At 41.4% G+C, this 24,332-nt stretch overlaps 1 protein-coding gene across 5 annotated transcripts; it reads left to right on the top strand.

Annotated features, from left to right (window-relative positions):
- The first annotated feature begins 576 nt into the window (after positions 1-576).
- Positions 577-22,880, top strand: CD84 (CD84 molecule). 5 transcript variants are annotated; one of them, XM_004589091.3, is made up of 8 exons: positions 577-693; positions 10,086-10,424; positions 18,248-18,496; positions 18,862-18,981; positions 19,166-19,198; positions 20,529-20,626; positions 21,167-21,229; positions 21,746-22,880. In XM_004589091.3, the coding sequence occupies exons 1-8, from the start codon at positions 648-650 to the stop codon at positions 21,809-21,811; spliced, it is 1,014 nt and encodes a 337-aa protein (XP_004589148.2). In that variant the 5' UTR covers positions 577-647; the 3' UTR covers positions 21,812-22,880. The 5 variants fall into 5 exon arrangements, with proteins under 5 accessions (XP_004589148.2, XP_004589149.2, XP_058516489.1 ...); XM_058660506.1 differs by lacking the exon at positions 577-693 and adding an exon at positions 7,497-7,742; XM_004589092.3 differs by lacking the exon at positions 19,166-19,198 and having other exon boundaries at positions 604-693.
- The last annotated feature ends 1,452 nt before the right edge of the window (positions 22,881-24,332 follow it).

Raw genomic sequence — 24,332 nt, 5'->3', positions numbered from 1 at the left:
CCGGCCCCCATATTGCACGCTAGTGCCTCAAGCAGAGGCCTAGCCATGGCACAAGCCCTTTTCTTTCCTATCAACCACCAGCTTTTTCCCAACAATGCTATCTCGCTCTTTAGATCCTGTTTAGCTAAGTTTCCATTTCTTCAGGAAGGTTTCTCCATCTTCCTGTAGCTTGAGCTAGATGCCCCTGCTGGGCCCAAAATTCCTTGAGAGCTTTGTTACCATGGCAGAAGTCATCTCTCTGCTTTGGAGTTGCCTCTTTAATTGTTGATCCCTGCAAAAACAGCATAAACTACAAAGAGAGAGAGAGAGAGAGAGAGAGAGAGAGAGAGAGAGAGAGAGAGAGAACCAATTATTCGATTATTTTGGTGCTGTTTATATTACTAGTGCCCACAACAGTATCTGCCACATAGTAGGTACTCAATAAATATTTGGGTTTTGTTGAATAAAGATTAATTAAAGGCACTTCTTCAGTTATCTAATTGGGAAAAAATTGTATGGTAATAAAAAAAAAAGCTCAGTCTTATATCAGTTAGGGCACACTTCCTTTCTTAAGTGGGGGCTATAAAAAGGAGTGAGAAAGCAAGTGAAACTGACTGTTAAGGCAGAGCCGCCGTTGTTCGCTCTTGGCCGCTTAGACCCCAGACAGGATGGCTCAACAGCACCTGTGGATCTTGCTTCTTTGCCTGCCAACCTGTGAGTGCCCATCCTTGCTAACACCTCCTGGCCTCCATCCTCTGAAAAAATAGCGATTTACAAAAACAGTGAAGTGTCATTTTAATCTGTTTTAGCAGACTGTCCTAGGTCTCGGTACATACTATATTCAAAAGAGATCCAAATGACTGGGGGCGGGGGAGGCTAAAGAGCTAAGCCTAAGTGCTTTTTCGGTGTTAGAGTTCATATTTTTTGATTCTTATCTGTGCTATACTGCAAAGCTCTAAGACAAATCTATCTTCTCATATGAGTTAGCACTTGGTAGACCCACACATCAAGCTTGGGAAAAACATTATTCAACACCGAATAACTTACAAGCAATTTGGTTTTGTCACTAGAGTACATTATATGATTTTTCAGAAATATTTTCCTCTTAAATATGTTTCATCGCTCTATCAAGCCATGGTGATAATTGGCAGGATCATTATAAAAACGTCATCTCTAAGCTCTCTTTATTTTCAAAGCACATTTACAGCTAACGGATTGCTTTTAACTTTCAAAAACTGTCTAAAATGAATTGAAAAGTGATTGCTATCCCATTTGTAAAAACAATTTAACTATCTAATAATATTTGTACAAATAAATTAGCTATCTAAAAAAGAGGTAGAAGATTTTAGATTACAATCAACTTAAAGTAACTTTAAGCTTTTATTTTACTTATTTATTATAAAGGACAAAATGAATATTGGTTGTTATTAGTGCATAGAAAATGATGTAACAGGAACACAGATCTGAGGGTGATTTTATCCTGCCAAATATTACCTCATTAAAATTCAAATATTATGAAATCTCAAAATCTCTGAACCCAATTCCAGTATCTCTTAGAAACTGAAAATACACTAGCAAACTTGAGGCATGAGTTAGAAGCCAGTAAATGTAGTAGGTTAGGATTTTCTGAAAAGGTAGAAACCATACCTGCGATTGCTGTCATTGCACTGATCATTTAAAATCGTGCTTCTTTCGTTTTGAGCCTCATGGCTCTCATAACCATGAGGTAGGACAGGGTGCTGGAGCAGTATGCTGGTCACCCACACACGGTAGACTCAAAGGGCAAGATGAAGTGAAAGAGCTGGAACTAGCAACGGACCCCCGGGTCGTTCAAAAAACTAGAGTGACATTTGATACTATTTATTTATCAAGGTTCTATGGTTTTGTGCTCATATTCTTATTACCTGTACTAAAACCGCTACAATAGAAAGCTAAATGTTAAAAAAAAATAAAATTCAGAAACTTAACTTTTTTTTCCCCTGAATTTTCACCTCCTGGAATTGATAGAGCTGGAACAGGAATTTCATTCTTTCAATCTCAAGCCTGTAGGTCCTTCTGCTGCACCTGTATTCTTCACCCATTAAGATTTAAATAGCTTGATGCTCTGCAAGGGGTAACACTGGCTAAGATAAAAGGCAGCTCTGGGATCACTTCTCCTTGTGCTAAAACTGAAATGAAAGTAGTTGGCTCAGTTAGTTACTTAATCAAACATGCCTGGCTTTATGACCTTAGGGAAGTTACTTAACTTTTCTCACTTGGTTGTTTATATCTGAGAGTGGAAAAAGTACAAACATAGTGGTTGTTTTGAGAACCAAAATCATAATGTACATACATACAACACTTGGCATAGGAAAGGAATATATAAAGGGCTTAACATTTATTAACTGGTGTCACTGTTTTGTTTTTTTCCATTCTTGCTTTGCATGTATTGTTAGGAATGGCTGTGGCTTTATTACACAATATATTGGGCAAGCTGGTGCAAGCAAGAGAAAAGGCTATAAGAGTTTGAGCTTACGACTACATATTGCTAGAATATGGGAAAAGAAACCAGGACAGATGCAATGGGGAGAAGAGGCTTATTTTTTGCATGTTTGTTTTGGGCTGTGGGGGGGAGTGTTTTGTTTTGCTTGTTTGCTTTTTAAATAGAGGTAAGACAATAGAGAAAGTTCTCATCCACTCTCTAAATGCCCTCAGCCATTGAACTGGCCCACAGTCGAAGCCAGAATCCAGGAATGCTAATAGGAATCCTGATGCTTAACCCAGCATGAAGGCTTCTCAGGGTCTGCCCTGGCAGGAAAGTGGAGTCAGGAGATAGAGTCAGAGCTCAACACAGGCATTGTAAGATGCAACACAGTTGTCTTAACTGCTAGGCCAAGCTCTCTCTCCAGGGCTCAGTGTGACAGAAGAAAATTTGAAAACACCTTCACATAGCATTCATCTTTACTGAATGTATCTTTTTGCTGCAAAGGTTATTTCACAAACATGTCCTGGATACAAAACTTATATCTCAAATTTCTCCTGCTACTCTGCCACTATTCCTGCTATAGGTGAACCCAGAGTCAGAGCTGCACCTCCATGGCATTCACAGCAGACGCAGCTAAGAAGCTTTGGCAAGATGGATGTAGAAACTCTCATTTCCTGCTGGAATTTTTAACTTAAGGGAAGTCTGAGAGTGCAAACTCGTGAGTGCTCTATCTTAGGAAAGAGTTTTCCTAGCACCAAGACTCACAGTCTTATGTTTTGATCTTCAATTTATCATCATATTATGAAGAGCATGCTGACTGTACTTCCACAAATGCTACAGACCACTCAGCCCCACTGTAGGCAAGACGGACGCAGCTACTGCTTTTGCTCCTGACCCATTCCTTCCACACCTAATTCTTTCTTTCCTTCATGGCTTTCGTTTCCTTTTTCTTCATCTTATTTCATTTTATTTTTCATATATTTCATTTTATTTCTTTCTTCAGCTCATCCCCTTGAACTCATTTCCTTTCTCCCATCAGTAAGAGTAATTAATCATGAGAAGAGTAATGTCCGTTGTATTAAGGTAATTGGTATCACCTCAGATCTTCCCAATACTCAAGGAGTTGTGTGTTATCAGTACATTCACTTGCAGATAGACCATTGATAAACAGAAACTAGAAGTCATTTAGCTAAAAGTGAAAGTGAGGTTTACATTTCATTGACCTCAGACAAGCAACTGAGTGTGTGCTGGCTCCGTCCACTTCGAGGCTGCTGTGGAATAAAATACAGTCTGCAGTACTCATGGGTAGCACATCTGGGAATTTGTCAGTAAAGGGTGGTGACTGATTGATTCTTATCAATTTGAGATTATTTGAGACAGTGCTGAGTGTCCAAGCTGCTGACATCCTGCACTGAGATTTCCAGGTTTCTTCTTCACCATAGCTTCCAGGGTCACAGTGAATAGACTTTTCCATTGAAATGTGCTCTCTGAGGCTTCTTGCCTTTCTCCTACTCTTCTTGTCAGTCGTCTAGAATACAGAAGTCAGGAAATCACACTCAAGAAATGTTATAAATATGAGTCACCTCTTCCTCACTGGGGTCTGATGACTTCCCAGCCATCGCCTGACACCCTTAGTTAATCCTTCTAGAAACATTTTCCAGGGGTTAATCTTTTTTTTCTTTTTTTGCTTTTATCAGAATGGAAATAGAAATTGCTGTTTTTATGTTCTAGATACTGTATTGGTTTGCATTAAATAATTAACCATACTTTAGAGATGGGGAGCCTAAGGACCAGTGAATTCTAGCAATTTTCTCAAGACAACACAGCCAGCTTCTGGACTCAAATCCTGTACTCCTAGTCTGGGTACATCCCAGCCAGTCTCATCCATGCCTTCTTATATATACATTGCTAAAAAGACAAAGGCCATCAGGAATGAATGCCTTTCATCTTGTCTTTTCTGCCCCAAAATATCCACTAGGTATCAAGGACTTCTGTGCCCCCTTCTAATCCTATTACTGTATCCCATCTTCCAGAAGAGTAAGATAAGGACCTCAGCAAATGCCAGACAGCATGAATGCAGGACCACCTGGTTCAAACCTGTTTTCTCTGCTTGACCAGAGAAAACATGTTTTCTTCTCTCCCCTTGCCCAACAACAGCATTTCAGAATACCTGTGTTCTTTCACTCATTCTTCCTCTTCTCTCTTCCACTTGAAGTGAAGATGTAACCCTCTCTTGATTGAAAGCCTATAGCCTTCACTGCCCACACTTTTCTTTCCATCTTTTGTCCCATGACAGGGCCTCTTGCACTGTGCTGGGTGCTGGGATTTTGTTGCCAAGGTCCCTGGACTCAAGTTATTCCTAACTTTCATAGCTACCAATCTCTGCTAGAGAGAAACAGCTCCAGAGAGCCCATGGAGAGGATCACCTAACTGAGTGCAGATCTGTCAGGGGACTCTCCCTCTGTTCACCCCCTCTAACCCCTGTCCCTAATCTATTTGTTTCTTGCTCATATTTTTAAAAGCTCAGAATTGGCAATTTACACTTGGTAAAATGGTTCACAAGACCATCAGTGACCCACACACTCTTGCTCTGTTCCACCATCCTCAGTATATGGCTTCCTCCTTGTGATCCAACATATCTGAGATCCAACTGTTACAATATCACAGCCTACGGTAAGTGAGGAGAATGTGAAGATAGAAAAATTCCCCTGTTCTTAAAGACATGTAAGTCATTTCCAGCATTTCCACTTTCATGCAAGTGGACTCTATGTAAGCAAATTCAGTAAGCAGAAAGCAGGCAATGCAGTTTTTATTCTGAATCATTAACTGCTAAGCTGAAAGTTAGAAATTCCAGTGCTAAACATAAAGCAGAAAACAAATACTACAAAACAGCTGAGATAGCTTGCCACTATACCCCAAACAATACTTGAAACTCATTCTCCTTATCATCCACATTTCTAACTGTTTACTAAGATGGTACACCACCATCTCACATTCAGTTGTTTTTAACACTAACATTGTCTGCTCCTTTGGACTCTATTTCTGCCATAAACTTCATTTTTTGCTGACATGAAGTAGAAATTCGAAGTGTGTTGTTGAATAGTCCTGATTCCTTGCCTCATTTTGCACTCTCTCTCTAATGCACAAGTGCAGCTCTTTCCTTCCTCTCCCATTACCAGCACCCGGATCACACCCAGATTCTGTAACAGCGTCCTAATTGGCCTCGCTAGTTCAACATCTCTTTCCTCATATTTTTCTTCACTCACCATTTCACTGCTGCTGAAACAGCAGTGAAACTGTGACCCTGAAACATCATTTTGATCACCATCCTCAAAAACTTCAATAGCTTCCTATGATGTTGACCTCATATTCAAGCCTGTCCCAAATTTAAACCCAACTCATATTACCAGCCTTTATTTCTTTTCTGTTATCATTCCTATGTTTATTCAATACATATAACAATTTTTTTCAGGACCCCGAGGACCTGTGTTTCCTTTCCCAGTAGATCCAATGAAATACTATTTAACCTTCAAGATCCTTTTCAAATTTTTGTCTTCCAAGAAGTTTCCTTTAACCACTACAGCTCAAAGTATTCTTTCCTTCTGTTGAATCTCATCTAAATGACTGCTTCTACCATTCGCTTGAATTGGCCATTTACTGTCTAATACAGAAAAAGGAGTAAATACGTATGTGTGTGTTAGTTCCTTTATCAGACTAGATGCTAAAAAAAAATGCAGGGAACCTGGCTTGGTCATAAACTTGCATAGTACATTTCATGACATTTTTGTGTCATCAGCTCCTCTGAAATTGAGTTAATTCCAGGAAAACGCTAGTTTCCTCCCATAGCGATATTCCATTTGAATCCTTTTAATATTTAGAAAAAGAAATATTGACACTGATTGACATGATGATTTCTCTCTTTTTTTTTTTTTTTGGATTTTTAAATTTTATTTGAATGTCAGAGTTACAAAGAGAGAATGTGAGGCAGAGAGAAATCTTCCATATTTGGATCATTCCCCAAATGGCCACAATAGTCAGTGCTTGGCTGGTCCAAGTTGGGAGTCAGGAGCTTTTTCTGTGTTTTCCAGAAGTGAAGCAAGCCGGGACTTGAACAGGTGCCCAATTGGGATGCCAGCACCACAGGCAAAAGATTCATTTGCTACACCACCGGGCCAAGCCCATGATTTATTTGATAAGTTTTTAGGCCTTTTATGAACAAATTGAGACTATCAAGAATTCCTAAAGTCATCCCTTAATGCTGAACTATATCAGCCATTCAAACTCTTAAAACTCACTTCTGCTCCAGTTTAGCCCTGGCATCTCCAAGGCTGTCAGAGCGATGGCCTAGGGAATGTCTAAAGGACATGGACCGATGGTTTAAAAATGGATGAAGATAAAGACTCTTATCCTCATCATTATCAACCTCAAAGTAATATTTATTTTGCCCTAAAGGTTAACAAAGACTTGCTTTCATATTATACAATTTGCTGCTCACAGGGCTGATATGAGTTACTATTTCCACCCTGTGGGGAAGACATAATTCAGAAACACTTTGTGCTTTATGAACCTTGTCCAGTTTATCGGCAGAAGGACTGACACCTGCAGCTCTGCCTCCCTGTCTTTCCACCTTAAGCCACAGCTCTGCACTTGCACAGGGGAATTTAACGGTGTCAGGCTCTTCATCTCACGCCTGTGTGAACCCTCTGTCTTTTCTCAGCAAGCACAGGATGCTCATCAACAACACCAGCAGCACAAATAACAGCAGGATCCCACCAGCTTCACCCACGTGTCACCCACTCTGTCTGATTGGCCTTTGATGCCCATCATTGCTTCTTGCCTGTCTTGCTCTGTGGCCACCTGTGGCTTCACATTTGCTCTAATACCAAGAGTGCCTTGACTTTCACAAGCTGCCTCCACACTTCCTGGGGCTTGGCTGAGAGATCCCAGCAGTATTACAAGTCTGTGGATGCCTTGTCTTTTTTATCTCTTCATGACTACTATGAATCCAGAACGGAATTATGATTAGGTTCTACGGCCTAACTTCAAAAATGCCTAGAGAAATGGAAGATGAGGAAACACTGCTGACTATAAAATTTTCAGGGATCAGTGAATAATAGAGCTCTTTGTTCAAACAATATTAAAAACTTGAAGGTGGCATTCCAGCCAAGTTCATAGCTCTTCCGAGCTCAGAGTTCTGTGCAACTACACAAACCACATACCTGTATCCAGAACATTCAGGCTGGGATGTTCCAAGTGCTCTTCTGCCAGACCTCATCAGCCCAGGAAAATGGCTTCTCTGGTAAGAATGACTGCAGTTTTAACTAGGACTCCACTCACTGATGGCAGATTAGCCTCTCTTTCTCTTCCCCACAATGGTTTTTTCGAAAGGTTCTTCATATTCAGCATCCATCTTATGGTATTATTTTTCATTTATATGTACTTCTGTCTCATTCTGAGGGCTATGAAATCCTCAGGGCTTCAATGATGTTCTTATGTACCCCTGTCTCTAACACAGCCTTTGGTATCTAGTAAGCCTGAATAAATGATTACAGACAAGGGTTCCTAGTTTTCCCCAATCTGGCTTCCAAGCACAGACACATAGCTCTGTTGCAGCTCCTTTTGTACTTAGCACATCCTAAGTTGTCAGGCTCTGTCTGGGTTACTCCTTCTAAGAGAAAAATCTCCATTGGCTCAAAAGGAAAGGGGTTTATACCAGCAGTGGTAAAGGTAGCTATAACAAGACAGCTGTGGGGTTAAAATTGCCTTTGCCTTGATAATACTTCATAGTCACAGTACTCTCCATGAGTATTGTATTTTCCCTGCTCATTACATCCCTGGGTAAACTTTAGGGTCAACCTGATTCTATTTGTATGGAGGATTTATGGGCTAGTCTTTTGGACTTATTTGTAGCTGGTGAACATCAAAATATCCAAAAAGTGATTGTGGCTCATGCCCTTTCCAACTTGTCAGTGCCCATGTCATATTGGTTGTTAAATCCTTGCCACCCATGTGGGCCAAGGCACTGTTTCTCACTACAGAAACCTCAATGATATGAGAATGCAGAAGAGGGGAAAAAGAAAAGGACACCTTGCCATTATCTTGCCCCTCATTTTACAAGCCACACAAGCCATTCACCTTCACAAGGTGATAGAGAGGAGGAAGAGAAAGCAAGACCATCACTTTTCCTATGTGACATTTTAAAAGGCTCCATTTCTCAACTTTGATGAGAAAGAGTTCTCTGGATTCCAAGAACAGAACAAATGCCCTATCCTCCTTCCCCAGGTATTCTCTCAGAGAACCCTCATTAATACAATAACACATTTGCTATTTGTGGCTATAGTTATCTGATCACAATTGGCGTCTTTCTATAATCCTAATTTCCAGAGAAGGACCATTGTATCCCAGCTCCTTGTATGACTCTCAAATGGCTACATGTTCAACCAACGCTTATATAATAAGTTAAATTAATAAATGTCTGCCACAGAATGTAGAAAAGATTGACCCAGAATAAATGAAGTTCACCTTCATGAATACATGAATGATGAGCTTTCCTGGCTTCAGAATTTGTTCCAGGAGCAGACATTTAGCCCAGCAGTTAAGACTTCCACATTCTTTATCAGACTACCTTGACAGGATTGTCAGCTCTGGTACCTGAGCCCAGCTTCCCATCAATGCAGACCTTGTGGGCAGCAGTGATACCTCAATGTATTGGAGTTCTGCCACTCCTTGGAAAACATAGATATCATTCCTGGCTTCCAGTTGCAGCCCTAGCCTAGTCCTAGCCATTAGGTCATTTGGGAAGTAAACCAGCAAATAGGTCTTCTGTCATACAGGTTTGTAGCTGAAGAGCAACAGGCTGTACCATGTGGCCTGGATATGTAGTAAACTATATGCGGAATGTAAGTCTACCCTGGTGGTCACACAATAATCAGGTTGTCTATGGATGCATTTTTCCAAACGCATCTCCACCATCACATGATGTATGACTGTATTAAGCATTTATTTGTCAGATTCTCTTCTAGAGACTAGGAATGCAAAGGTAAAAAATAAGAACCAAAAATCACCAGCTTGAGAAGTATTTTTGCCTGAGCTGCCAAACATTTTCTTCTTGTATCTTCCAGGAATAGAGTCAAATACGTACTTTTGCAAAAATCATCCTGAAAACCAAAGCACAGAGCAATGGCCCACAAATCCATGAGCCCAGACAGTCCAGGCTCTTACCTCTTCCTTTCCACTACTTGGCAAGAAACCCTTGGGTGAGGGGAGAAGGGGAAATACACTTGATATCCTGCACCTCAAGAGGGTTTGTGGTCTCCAGCTCTCAGACACCTTTTAACTTTCAGAGTCTGTATGGTGTTAACTAAGTGGTTTCAATGAAGTGCATCTCCCCTCATCTCTCTCTCTCTCTCTCTCTCTCTCTCTCTCTCTCTCTGTCTGTCTCTGTCTCTGTCTCTTATGGAAGAGTACCAAAACAACAATCACAAAAACAACCACAAGAAAGAAAATTCTCAGGAAGTTGGGTGAGCTGCGTGGGTGGCACACAGATCCTTACATATCCTGAGATAGATCCAAGGTTGGGAAGACAAGGAGCTCTCCTTGGGACAACTGTCAGGTGTTTACAGTTTTCCATTTATGTTCTCAGGGCCAGAGGCAGCTGGAAGAGAAGCCGACTTCTTCGTCGTGAATGGGATCCTGGGAGAGTCAGCTACTTTCTCCTTAGATATCCAAGAACCACAAGTTCAAACCATTGCTTTGATTTCAAAATCATCTGTTGCTTTTGTAACAATAAAGGGCTCAGGAATGGAACCCATGCTTGTTGTGACCCACAAAAATTATCTTGGAAGAATAAAGGTCTCAGGTCCTAATTATGACCTAGTCATCAGTGATCTAAGGATGGAAGATGCAGGAGACTACCTAGCAGACATAAACATTCAGAACGCACCCGCTACCATCACCAAGCAATACAACCTGCAAGTCTATCGTAAGTTGTGGAAGGACATAGGGCTTGATTTTCTTTTTATTTATTACTTACACATTTTCTATCCAAAGAACATCTGTATCTCTGGTCATCAGGTCCTAAATCTTCTTACGGTCAGGAATACTTACATAAATGTATCAATACTTACAAATATCAGCCTTAGTCCTCCTGGTTTATTAGTTTTTGGCTATGTAGTCTTATATCATCAATGAGTCCCCTGGGCTGTGCTCTTATTTATCAAACACCAATAAGCTTACTATTCACTTTTTGAAGTTACTGTGAAGATTGAGCAAGACAGTGTGTATGGAGTGATTTTTTGAGGTACTTCATTTTGAAATAATTTTAGAACCATAAGAAAGTGTAAAGCAATGTACAGTTAGGGCTGGGTACTCATCACTCTATAGTAACATTTTGCATAAGTATAACACAGTATCAAAAACATAAATTGACATTGGTATACCATATGTAACTTATTTAGATTTTATCAGTTAAACATGGACTCATTTATGTGTACGTGTACAGATCTGGTTAAGTAAATAGCATGTGTAGTTTCATGCAGCCACAGCCACAATCAGGATTATTAACTACCAGCACAAAATTTTCTCCTGCTACTTCTTTATATCCACACCCTTCTCCTACTCTTTTCTCTCCCCAATTCATGGAAATCAATCATGTATTTCTAACACAAGTGTTATTTCACAAGTGTTACATAAATGAAACATTACAATTGAAACCTTTTCATTGCTAGATGGTATTCTGTGATCCCGTTGTACCAGCTTGATCAGCCAGTCATCATTTGAGGTGCAACTAATTGGTTTCAGTTTGGAGCTATTTTACATGAAGTTACTCAGAATATTCTTATACAAGTTTCTGCATGAAAGTAGTTTTTACTTCTCTGGATCTGTGCACATGAATGAAATTATACAGTTAATCCAGTTTTTTAAGATGTATCTACTTTATTTGAGAGAGAAAGAGAGAAATGAGGGAGAGAGAGAAAAAAGAGAGAGAATGCTCTATCCAGTGGTTTATTCCCCAGATGACTGCAATGGTTATGGGCAGGTTGAAGCCAGGAGCCAACAATTCTATCCTGATCTCTTATGCAGTTAGCAGAAGCCCAAGTATTTGGATCATGACCCACTGCTTTCCAGGGCAGAATAGCAGAAGGCTGAATCAGAAGCAGAGCAGCTAGGACTTGAACTGGCATGCCGATATAAGATGTTAGCATGACAAGGATCAAGCCACTACACTACAACATCAGCCTCCAGTTTTAATTATACAAAAAAAACCTACCAAACTTTTATCCATTTTCCATTCTCTCCCCCCAGAAATGTATGTGTGAATCGGTTTCCATACCACTTCACCAGACTTTGGTGTCATGATTGTTTTTTTTTTATTTTTGAAATATGATAATGTCTCACTTTAGTTTTAATTTGACTATTTCTAGTACTTTATGCCAAGAGATTTTTAAAGGTAAAATACTATAACTACTTGTTAGCACTGTCATAATTGTCTCAATCCATTAAGCAGTGAGTGTGATGTGTTATGCCATTCTACCCAGAGTATGGTCCATGCACTGAATGCACCAGCAGTGCTTAGGGGCAATGAGCAATTGCAAATCCTCAGGACCTATTCTCAGTCTTTGAGGATTAGGTTATTAATTACATATTTAACACTCTGTATTATGACCATACACATTAAAGAATGAGAAGCACTAAACTATATCCATCCTTGGTACCTATAGGTACATGCAGTCCTTGAACATCTTGAGAGCTAGAAAGCTCTGAGATGTTCTATAAAGATAAAAGACATAACAGATCTGGAGGATAATCACTAAAAATATATAAAATGTATTATTAATAAGTTTTTCAAGGATTTACTTATTTTTATTGGAAAGGCAGATTCACACAAAGATCTTCTATCTGCTGGTTCACACCTCAAACTGCTGCAATAGTAAGAGTTAAGTCTATATGAAGCCAGGAGCCTCTTCCTGCTCTCCCATGCAAGTGTAGGGTCCCAAGGCTTTGGGTCATCCTCTGCTGCTTCCCCAGGCCACAAATAAGGAACTGGATCAGAAGTGGAGCACCAGGACACAAATCAGCACTCATACTGGATCCTGGTATTTGAAGGGAGAGATTTAGTTAATTGAGCCATTGTGCCAGGCCCCATGAATAATTTTTATACTAGGTAAGATTGAAATCATATTTTGAATGCATTCATTTATTATTAGATAAAATGCATTGTTAAGTTTAATATTACCTGTTTCACTTCACAGTTTTTATTGGAAAGATTTTTATTACATAACTGATACATATTTCTGTTGAGCAGCACTAGTTCCTAGAACATAGAATACCTGGGGTATTTCTCAAAGATTTTACCATCAATCTGCCCCATAGCAGAAATGTAGCTAACCCATGTTGTGAAAGACACAATTCAGGTATTATGTAATCTACTAAAATGAAAGCTCCATTAAGGCAGGCACTTTGAGTCTTAATTCATTGCTGTTAATAACTACATAATTGGACACATAGTGTATGGTCTAGAAGTATATTATGAATGAAGCACTAAGTGAATCATAATATTCCCAGGTTATAGTGCCTATCTCTTTTAAATCTCCAGTTATTATAGGATGCATGAATTACATTATGTCTGAATGGAAGACACAGTGGAAAGAATATTAATAATGGAATCAGATTCGTTACTTTCTGATGCTGGGCAAGTTGTTTAATCTCTCTAGATCTTTTTCTTATCTATAAGATGTAGGTTATAACCAGTGGAATGAAGAGACATAATGTTAGTTCGACACCTAATAGAGTCCATACCTTAATCACTCAATATGTAGTAGTAGGATTCATTTTTAATCTTAAGCCTTTTGAAAATTCTGGTTAAGAACTTTTTTAAGATTTATTTATTTTTATTGCAAAGTCAGATATACAGAGAGGGGGAGAGACAGAGAGGAAGATCTTTCGTCTGATGATTTACTCCCCAGGTAACTGCAATGGTCGGAGCTGAGCCAACCAAGTCCAGGACCCAGGAGCTTCTTCCAGGCTCCCACATGGTTGCAGGGTCCCAAGGTTTGGGGCAGTCCTGCACCGCTTTCCCAAGCAGGGAGCTGGATGGGAAGTGGGAACACTGGGATTAGAACAAGCGTCCATATGGGATCTCGGCACACTCAAGGCAAGGACTTCAATCACTAGGCTGTCGCACTGGGACCCAGTTAAGAATTTCTAGTTAGGGGCACATATTGTGTTGCCATTGCTTATGATGCCAGCATTCCGTATGAGAGCTAGTTCAAGTCCTGGCTGCTCCATTTTCAAACCAGCTCCCTACTAATGCTCCTGGAAAAGCAGCAAAAGATGAGTTAAGTACTTGGGCCCCTGACATCCACTTGGCAGACCTAGATAGAGTTCCAAGCTTCTGGCTTCAGTTGGGCCTAGACCAAGCCATTGCAGCATTTTGAGAGTAACCCAGTAAATGCAAGATCTGTCTTTCTGTGTGTCTGTCTGTGTCTATCTGTCTGTCTCTCTCTCTAACTCTGACTTTCGAACAAATAAATATTGTTTAAAGCAGAATTTCTAGTTAAAGCATTGCTCCTGATGAGGACTCATCTGAATTGAACTTGAATGACATAGTCAAAGAAGCATAGCCAGTTGTAGACACTCTAGAAAATGCCAACTCATCCAGAACACAGGTTGATAAAAATAGAGAAGTATTCAGTTATGGAATGTTTATTTGTAATCTCTTTATACATTTAGCTGTTTCCACCCACATTTAGCTGTTTAAGTGCTGTTGTAGCGTTAAGTCAAACTGCATAAAGTCTTACTGTAAAATCCTAGAGAAAGTCATAGTAACATACAACAAAATATGTACCTTATGAGTAGTTGCTTAAGGCAAGAATTAACATTTATTAAACAGTGTGTTTAATTCTACTACAAAATTTAAAAGATGAGTAGATTGTACAGATTTAAGCAAGAAATGAACAGAACAAAACTCGAACAATGAAATGTAACTCTCGCTTCTCAGAAGCAGTGACTATTGCCAGTGACTCATCCATGGATAATTAATGCGCTTAAGTTGGTAAGCTGAAAAGCAGAGTAGGTAGGCATGTAGACAAATGGACAGATAGTATAGAATGGTCATTTAATTCCCACAACGGCCCAGTTAGGAGGAAATTGTGTCCCAGTGTTAAAGTGAGTAGGCCCAATGAAGCTGTATTCCTTCTCCATCACCATTCCATAGCTGGATTCTGAACTTTATCTCCCGTAGTTACCATATTTTTTACTTGAGAGCATGAATGAAGAATTGTCAGTCAAAATTCTGACCTTCTCTGCCAGTAGCTTTGTACAAGTGGGATCCTAGTCTTCACTACCATGTCCCTATCAAAACCCAATAAAAAGAGAAGAAAATGGACTTGCCTGAAACTAGTAAATATTAAACACTGATGTGTTATTTTTAAGGTTGTGTTTATTTATTTGTTTGTTTGTATCCAAAAGACACAGAGGGGCCCATTATGGTGGCCCAGTGGCTAAAGTCCTCACCTTGAGCACCAGAGCCCCATATGGGTGCTGGTTCTAATCCCTGCAGCCCCACTTCCCATCCAGCTCCCTGCTTGTGGCCTGGAAAAGCAGTGGAGGACAGCCCACGGCCTTGGGACCAGGCACCTACGTGGGAGATCTTGAAGAAGTTCCTGGCTCCTGGCTTCAGATTGGTGCGGCTCCAGCTGTTGCAGTCACTTGGAGAGTAAATGATCAGATGGAAGGTTTTACTCTCCGAGATCTCTCCTCCTCTCTGTATATCTGACTTTCCAATAAAAGTAAATAAATCTTTTTAAAAGAGAGAGAGAGAAAGAGGGAAGAAGGAAGAAAAGGAGAGAAGTCCTACATTCTTCCATCTGCTAGTTCAGTCCCCAAATAGCTGCAATGGCTGAAACTAAAACAATTCAAAGCCAGGAGTGTGTTACTTTATCTGGGTCTCCTACATGGACGGCATTTGAGCCATCTTTGACTGCCTGTCCAGGTACACAAGTAGGGAGCTGTATTGGAAGCTGAGCAATTGAGACTCAAACTGGAACTTTCTGGGATGGTGGCACTGCTAAGCAGTGACAATGCATTATACCACACTGCTGCCCCAAGTGACACAAATATTCCTGTAGATCACATTCACGTAAAATTTTCAAATATATATATTTATTCGAAAGAGACACACAAGTTGACAGAGCAAGTTTCTGTCTGCTGATTTACTCCCCAGATGCTCACAGTGGCCAGGACTGGGCCAACCTGAAGCAGAAAACTAAGCAAATTCAACTCAGATCTCCCACATGCTGGCAGGCAACCAATTCCTTGAGCCCCACCATCACCACTGCCTCACAGGAACTACATTGATAGGAAACTGGAGCCAGAAGCTGCAGCCGGGTACAAAACCCAGTTGCCCTAATGTGACATGCAACCCATCAAGAACCTCAAGGAAACATACATGTACAAATTTAACTCATTTGACTCATTTTTCACTAACGCATTTCTGTATTCACTATTACAACTAATCAGGCTGTTCATCCAAATTTATTTAGCAGGTTTATTAACAAGCCATCCCTAATACTAATTTGCAATAGATCCCACTAAGAAACTGGAGCAATGGCTAGTTTGAAATAAAACAAGTTTACAACTTCTCACTGTTTCCACTTCACAGTCTCACAGGCATAGACAAATAACTCCCATACTTTGCCTGCTGCATTTCTTGCCTTTGTAGATTCTGCATTAATTAGAAATGTCCGTGCTACTTCGTTCTGACTTCTCTGTTCATTTCCTCACATGACTGTAGCAGAAGGAAAAAACCCCCAAAATAGCCACTTACCCAGAGTGCTTAAAATGTATCAGTTGGACATAGTGGTCATTTTCTTATCGCCTGGTAAAGGACCTTCCCATTCCTTCTGTCAACTCAACGTCCAGCTAGTACTTGCTCTTAGCCACAACCATTCTTTAGCAACCTCTTAATAGTTGACAGCTCTTATAGCTCATGTTTGAATGCATTAGTAAAAACAGTTTTGGAAATAGACTTTTAAAGAGGTTGTAATTTTTCACAACAGACATCTTAAGCAAAATAAAGCAAAAGCTGAAAGAAAAATACACATGTACCAGACAGCATATCAAAAATACATATCAAAAAATTATTTTCATGCAATTTTGTGGTGACAAATGTTCAGTTCTTGATGCTCTGTGTGCATTATATATGTACATAACATATGTGCATACACTTTATATGTATATATTATACATGTATATATGCATTATCTGTATGAAGCTTAGTGACATAAAAGATGTATAGCACATTTCATAATTTTTAAGGAAACATACAATCATCCTTTTGTGAATTCCAAGGAGCCAGTTATCCTCATAGGATATTTTCATTTATTTTTTCTGAACTTTTATATTCCTCACCAAGCTATACATAAAAGTGATGAATGAGTGTAGTTCCAACATGATTACTGACTATTCATTTTTTAACTAATGTAAAAAAGAGATTTAAAAAAGAAAGCGTGTTGGAGCTTCCTACGTCCACCCCTAATGTCAGCAGCTTCCTTGCTGGACTGAATAACAGCTCTCAAATGCTGAAAGGAATGTTTTTCTTTGTGTGTAACCACTGCTCACAATATAATAGCTAAAAACATGGCACACTTTTCAGTTTAATTTACATGAGTAACATTTCCTCCATTGTTTTAACAAGTCTATAGCAACAATGAGCCAATCTAAGTTGATAACATCAACCATCATGGCTGATTTTAAGGCATGCAGAATTAAAGCTATACAGCATTACAAAGGACAAATATGAAGGTACATTTAAAAGTTCGTAGAGAAAATAATTAAAAAGATAACTTTGCGTGCAAGACATTTTTAAATCTGTACTGTGGTTTCATAGCATGCATTTGCCATGAATTTTTTTAAAGTATTTTTGTATCACAGATGTAAATAACTTTGAGCATACATAGTAGTAAGGTATCAAAAAACAACTAACCTGAAATGATCTTTCAGCATTCACTGCCTTTTTGTTTTAATATATTTATTTAATCATAATTTCTATAATTTAAAACTGATTTATTTATTTGAAAGACCAGGATACAGAGGAAATAGGGCAAAGGTCACTCCCCAAGTAGCCACAGTGGCTGGGAATGCGCCTGGTCAAAGCCAGAAGCCTAGAATTCCATCCAGATCTAACTCATGAGAGGCAGGGACACAAGTACTGTGACTCATCTTCTTAGGGTCAAGCAGGGAGTTGGATTGTAGGTGAAGCACAAACCGATGCTCAGATGGCTTGCTGGTGGCTCTGGTTGACCACAATGCCAATCCCAAGTTTTTATTATTTAATTTCTCTTTTTCAAAAAATTTTTCATTTTTATTGGAAAGGCAGATTTACAGATAGAAGGATAGATAGAGAAAAGAAAAATCTTCCATCTGCCTTTTTACTCCCCAAGTGGCTACAATGGCAGGAGCTAAGCTGATTCAAAGCCAGGATCCAGAAGCTTCTTTTGGGTTTCCTACACAAGTTGTAAGGCCCCAAGACGTTGGGCCTTCCTCCACTGCTTTCTCAGGCCACAAGCAATGAGCTGGATGGGAATAGGAGCATCCAGGATGCAACCTGGCACACACATAGGATGCTGGCATTTGCCAGTGGAGGATCAACCAGTAGATTCATTGAACCTACCCTATAATTTAACTCTTAGTGATAGCTCTGTTTAACAACTATCTTGGAAAATTTCTGAAAATCTAAAACTTGACTCTCACAAGCTGAAAAGAACCAGATGCAGCTCACCACAAGCCCATGTGTTTCCCTCATAGGTCGGCTTGGGAAACCAAAAATCACACAGAGTCTGATGACATCTGTGAACAGCACCTGTAATGTCACACTGACATGCTCTGTGGATAAAGAGGAAAAGAACGTGACGTACAGTTGGAGTCCCCTGGGAAAAGGCAATGTCCTTCAGATCTTCCGGGGCCCTGAGAGCCAAGAACTGAACTACACGTGCACAGCCTGGAACCCTGTCAGCAACAGCTCTGACTCCATCTCTACCCAACACCTCTGCTCAGGTGAGCTCCTCCCTCCATCCCTTCCTCTGAGTCTCAGAAACCACGCTGAGGGTTCCAGGTCCTGATCTCCAGGGAAATGTGCCTCTGCTGCCCCTGAACCTGATCCCCAGGGGCATCTCCTCCCAGCAAACCTGCTGTGGAGTGGAGCAAAGCATTTTCTGAGATGCTAAGCCTTTCAGGATGCTCTAAAGTAGTTCCTGCCCTGCTCTGGGTTTCTAAGCCACAGGAAGTAGTTTGCCTAGGAGTTTTGATAGCCCCCCTAGAGAGGTCCCAAAGTTGAAAATGTCCTCTGAATGTAAACAAGCATCCCCAGCCTCATAGGCCTGCTTCCTCAGAGTCAAGACTTGTCACCTATTTGTTTCCAGAGATGGCAATGGGCAGCAGTACTCAACGCACCAAGCTTCTGAGTGGATTGACTGTGCTGTTTCTGCTGGTTCTCGCTCTGCCTTTAGTATTCTTGATCCATTGGTGCAAGAGACGACAAGGTAGGATTTTTACAGATGGTAAATTTTGAAAATGTACCACCTTCTTTTTCCTGGCATTGAAGTCAATTATCCAAGGTGAGGTAAAGAGATTCTACCCAAGGTCCTCCTTTTCCCATAAACCATAATTAAAAGCATAGGATCTCTGCCTCTGTGTTACTGACTGTTCCTTGGGTCTGTTCCTCAGGTTCGCATTTGAAGGCCTTCACTAAAAATTCAGGTAAGTTATGTTACATGTTTTCCTAAATTAAAAAGTGGGTGGAATTACAATAGCGTGGTTAAGACGAAACATCTGTTTTACAGTCAGTCTGGAAATGATGACCCCCATCTTGATCACTTACCAGACACCAAGTATTTGATCACTGTAAGCTTATGTTTTCTCAGTTGTAAAACATTCATAACAGTATGGCATGCCACATATCCTTATTTAGTGGCTCCAATGGAATTCCACGTATCACACGCTTGGACTGGTATAGGAGAAGTGCTCAGGAAATGTTAGTTGCTGTACGTAGAATTGACAGGTCCAGAAATAATATGAAGGAGACACTCTAGGGATAGGGCCTCTGCGACATGCACAGGAATTCAGATAGACTCTGGAAGAGAAGTCATAGCGTGCTTATTTCATAGATCTGCCAAGCCCCTCAAAAAAGTATCTATCCTTAATCCCACCCTCCACCCCTCAACATACGCACATACTAGATTATGGAATAGAGGGAAGTACTATCCTTTGCATCTGTAGTTGAGATAAGAGACGGCACTAAGTTGACCCATTCTCCACAAGATCAAACTCTAAAATGTTGGAGCCCTGTGACATTGCCATCCAAACACGCTATTTGTAGACACGTTGGTTTTCCCTGAACTCTAAAGACTCCCAATTTTAGCTATCTCTTTTCAACTTGACCACAAAAATGTTCCATATTAGCACCAAAGCAGAAGAGTCCATTGGGATGAAGCTCTCTTTTAACCCATAAATTACCAAAAACAGGGACTTAACCTCTTCTGTGTTTGTTTCTCTGGGGCATCACACACAGTAGGGCACAAGAAGAAGATCATAAATATTCATTAAAAATGTGATTCAATCAAGCAAATAGTAGTTGATTGAGGAACATCTATTATGTGCTTTAATATTGAGTAGGTACAGAAAGGTATGCACCAGAAGAATGGAACACATGGTGTAGAACTAGTGAAAATCAGTCACATTAAAACATTAAAGCCTAACACGAAAAGTTAGCTAGCCATGCAAAGCAGTCAATGGTAAGTACCCAAGACACTGAATCCCAGTGAGCAGCGGGATTCTCACTTACCTAATCTAGACTCTAGAGCAGAATTCTGAATTCTGTGTGATGACTGAGCTGGGATCTGCTATTGCATGTGAAATCTCTAGAAAAGAGAGAGAAAGTCTAAGGATGCAAGCATGCATTTCCAAAGGATGGGAGCCATTGGACCTCTTAGGGATTCATGTCTTTCTATTATAAAGAAAACATGGGCCTAGATCATCTATAAAAATCCATTCACCTCTCACCCACTGTGATTCTGTGTTTGTGAAACAGATGCTTCCTCAAAGGCAACAATATATACATACGTAACAGCTTCAAAAGAGGTACAGCCTGCAGAGTCCAGAATCTATGATGAAATCCGCCATTCCAAGGTGAGCTGGTGGCCAGTCCTACCCCTACCATCAGAATGGATGTCACTGTGGCCACCCCTACTCCTGCCATCAGAGTGGGTGTCACTGTGGCCACCTGCCTCTATGACCTAAAAAGCCTCCGCAGCCAAGAATCTAGAGTGTGCAACCCAGAAATACCACATCAGTGAGATGGGGCTGTGAGTCTGTTTCTCCAGACAGGAGCACGGCCAGCAGGTTTGCTGGGAGGAGAGGTCCCTGGGGACCAGTTCAGGGCAGCAGAGGCACATTTCCCTGGAGATCAGGACCTGGAGCCCTCAGCGTGGTTTCTGGGACTCAGAGGGAAGGATGGAGGGAGGAGCTCACCTGAGCAGAGGTGTTGGGTAGAGATGGAGTCAGAGCTGTTGCTGACAGGGTTCCAGGCTGTGCACGTGTAGTTCAGCTACATGGCAAAAAAAAAAAAAAAAAAAAACAGAACAGAAACAGGGAGGTGTGGTGGATGGGACACAGTTATGAATGGGAACTAAGCAGACTGGCCTGATGGGGAAGGTGTGTGTGTTTCAGATGTTCTCCACCAAGGAGGAGCAAATGAACACAGTTTATTCCGAGGTGCAGTACTTTGATAAGGTAACATCTTTGTTGGCATGTTTATCCCCGCTTTCTTATGTTTCCCAGCCAACCTGGAATGCCCCTCCCAGCAGTATGTAATTTTAAGTAAGACCTCTCAACTAACAGGAAGGTTGTTGACAGCACTCTAAATGACTAGATCACATAATGACCAGATGGCAGGTACAAGCACAACTATTGGGTCCTAAAAGAATAAGGACTCAACTAAGAACAAACAGTCAGGTAGCTCGAGCTTGATGTTGCTTTAAGACTACATATAACGCCAAATTCCACTCCCCCTCCAATTTCCTGCTATCTTCCAGGGTAAGAATTGGATTTTCCAGGAGCTCCCAAATGAGGTGGCAGGTGCAGAGGCCAAGGACTCAGCCCAGGACAAGGCCTTGCTACCCCCAGATGTCCCTAGTCCCAGGGAAACCTAAGACATGCTCCTGAGCCATTTGTCTAGCTCTCTCGGCATTGGTGTTCACAGCAGCATCTTTCTGTTAACATGTTCTCGTGTCTCCCTCTTGTGTACAGTTGGGGAAAGCCAGCACACGGGACAGCAAAGCTACAGCAACTTCAAGCTATGATATTGTCATCTAGGTCAGTGACTCAGCCCTTCTCTGCACAGTTCTTACCAGGAAGTTCCAAAACACCAGATCACAAAACAGTAGGGAATCTGTTGCTAGCCACAGCTCAGGCACAGACAGACAAAGAGATAGCTGCCCTTTCTGAAAGCGCTCTCTTCTGGAGGAACAACAAGGCAGAGTTCCTGGTACTTCGAAATACATATGGAAAATCCTATTTCTATAGCACTTCATAGTAAACAACCAAGATTGCTTATGTCCGAAGATTACGCATCATGGGAGAAGTCTTATGCCTGACAGGACAACCTTGCCCAGCAATCGCAGGAGATCACTATTTGACGCATCTGTAACAGGCCATGGTGCACCACCTAGGACACTCTGTTCAGATTCAATACATGAGAATACTCCTGATGCATGGCTTCAATCAGCCCCAACAGCACACTGAGCAAATTAGGAAAGGCACTCATTCCTTGGAGTAGATGTAGCCCCTCATCCAGCTGCATGGTGTGGTAAGCAGAGTATGGGCCCACACACTCCTTTGCTGGGGAATATCCATGCCGCATAGACTGGATCGACAAACTCAAATACAGATGGTGATACTGTGTGGAGGCTATCAAAGTGATGGCTCTCAGGTGTGCAGACACATTCTCCAAATCAATGGAGTGCTGAAAAATGCTTTTCCTGGGGACTAGACTACAGGCAACTTTTCTTTGGGCTCTCTCTGAGAAGCCTTGTAGAATTTCCTTTCACAGGCTAGAGCCATGGCTCAACAAGCTAATCCTTCACCTTCAAGCACCAGCATCCCATATGCACACCAGTTCATATCCCAGCTATTTCACTTTGGATCCAGCAGTGTGCCTGTGGCCTGGGAAAGCAGTGGAGGATAGCCCAACTCCTTGGGACCCTGGACCCATTTTGGAGACTTGGAAGAAGCTCCTGGCTCCTGGTTTTGGATCAGCTAAACTTGGCCACTGTGGCCACTTGGACAGTATACAGTATACCGGTGGGTGGAAGATCTTTCTTTCTGTCTCTCCTCTCTGTAAGTCTGCCTTTCCAATATAAATAAATAAATCTTAACCAAAAAAGGAATTCCCTTATTTCCTTTCTATTTCACTCCAGCCAGCTTCGGCAGGGAGAAGAATCCATGCCTAATGTCCTTGCTTTCTACAAGAAATCTAATCAATCATTTCTGGCACTTTAGGGGAACTGGGTGTAACGCAGTAACCACCAAAACAAGAGTCCTGGGAGGAAACAGAGTCATTCTTCACCAGAACTTGGCAGATGATGGTGTAGATGATAAAAAATGAGCTCATCCCAGTTCATAATGCTCAGCTCAGAGAGTGAAGAGGATCAAGCTGAGGCTGAGTCTGCCCACCTTGGTATCCCCCCACCCCACTCCACACAGCTGGAAAGCTTGCACATGTTTTTATTCCCAGCAGTGAGGAAGAACACCCCTAGTTGAGCCACTCATATAATTATTTGAGGAAGTTCTCCCCTTATGTATTAGCAAGCACAATCAGCCAGTTTATAAAGCCTCACAAAAAGTCCTAGATGACACCACAGAATAAACTGCTTTTAAGAAGCAAAAATAGATCAGTCCCAAAGAATGGTTCTAAAAAACATCTAGGGCCCGGCAGCGTGGCCTAGCAGCTAAAGTCCTCGCCTTGAATGCCCCGGGATCCCATATGGGCGCCGGTTCTAATCCTGGCAGCTCCACTTCCCATCCAGCTCCCTGCTTGTGGCCTGGGAAAGCAGTCGAGGACGGCCCAATGCATTGGGACTCTGCACCCGCATGGGAGACCCGGAAGAGGTTCCAGGCTCCCGGCTTCGGATCGGCGCGCATCGGCCCGTTGCGGCTCACTTGGGGAGTGAATCATCGGACGGAAGATCTTCCTCTCTGTCTCTCCTCCTCTGTGCATATCTGGCTGTAATAAAATGAATAAATCTTTAAAAAAAAACATCTAGCAAAGACCATGACCACTGTACAGTAGGCACTGTAAGGCCCCAAAGTGTAACAGAAGAATAATGTCTCTGCTTTGGTCAAGATGCAATTCTGAGCAGATTCCACAGTTAATACGCACTGTGAGCTGCAAGCACTGGCATGAGCTGCACCAATCAGAGAAGACCTGGGTAGGGAAGAGGAGCAGTAGAGGGTTGAAGCTAGGCACAGAAGGGTAGATGGGATCTGGGTAAAGAATGAGGAGGCCGGGACCTCCAAGTGAAGGAAAACTGATTGGAGACCTGAATCCAATGGAATGCATTCAGGTCAACTCCCTGGAAACACTGTGCATGCTCCTATGCCTTGCCTCCATGCAACAGACTGCTTTACCAAGCCTTCCACATGCGCCCCAGAGGCACCTCCTCTTCCATGCTTTCCCTCGCAGCATCAGTCAAAATTAACCACAGCTCCTTTTGTCATTCTTCTCCAAGCCCGCTTGGGGTCCTTCTGTCACTATAACTCATTTCATTCTGCCCTACAACATAAATAACCATGTTTCCTTCACGACACTGTGAACTAAAGGGCAAGATCCGTGGCT

The sequence above is a fragment of the Ochotona princeps genome, chromosome 2 (assembly GCF_030435755.1).
Source record: "Ochotona princeps isolate mOchPri1 chromosome 2, mOchPri1.hap1, whole genome shotgun sequence".
Lineage (NCBI taxonomy): Eukaryota > Metazoa > Chordata > Mammalia > Lagomorpha > Ochotonidae > Ochotona > Ochotona princeps.
The sequence above is the reverse complement of the archived record's forward strand: the minus strand, read 5'-3'. Positions and strand labels throughout refer to the sequence as shown.

Bases quoted from the DNA above. Each gene is read 5' to 3' on its own strand.
- CD84 (XM_058660506.1), top strand. From the start codon at position 7,688: ATGTTCCAAGTGCTCTTCTGCCAGACCTCATCAGCCCAGGAAAATGGC. The intron at 19,199-20,528 runs GTAAGTTATGTT...TTTGTGAAACAG, and splicing joins GGCCTTCACTAAAAATTCAG to ATGCTTCCTCAAAGGCAACA. The intron at 21,230-21,745 runs GTAACATCTTTG...TCTTGTGTACAG, and splicing joins AGGTGCAGTACTTTGATAAG to TTGGGGAAAGCCAGCACACG.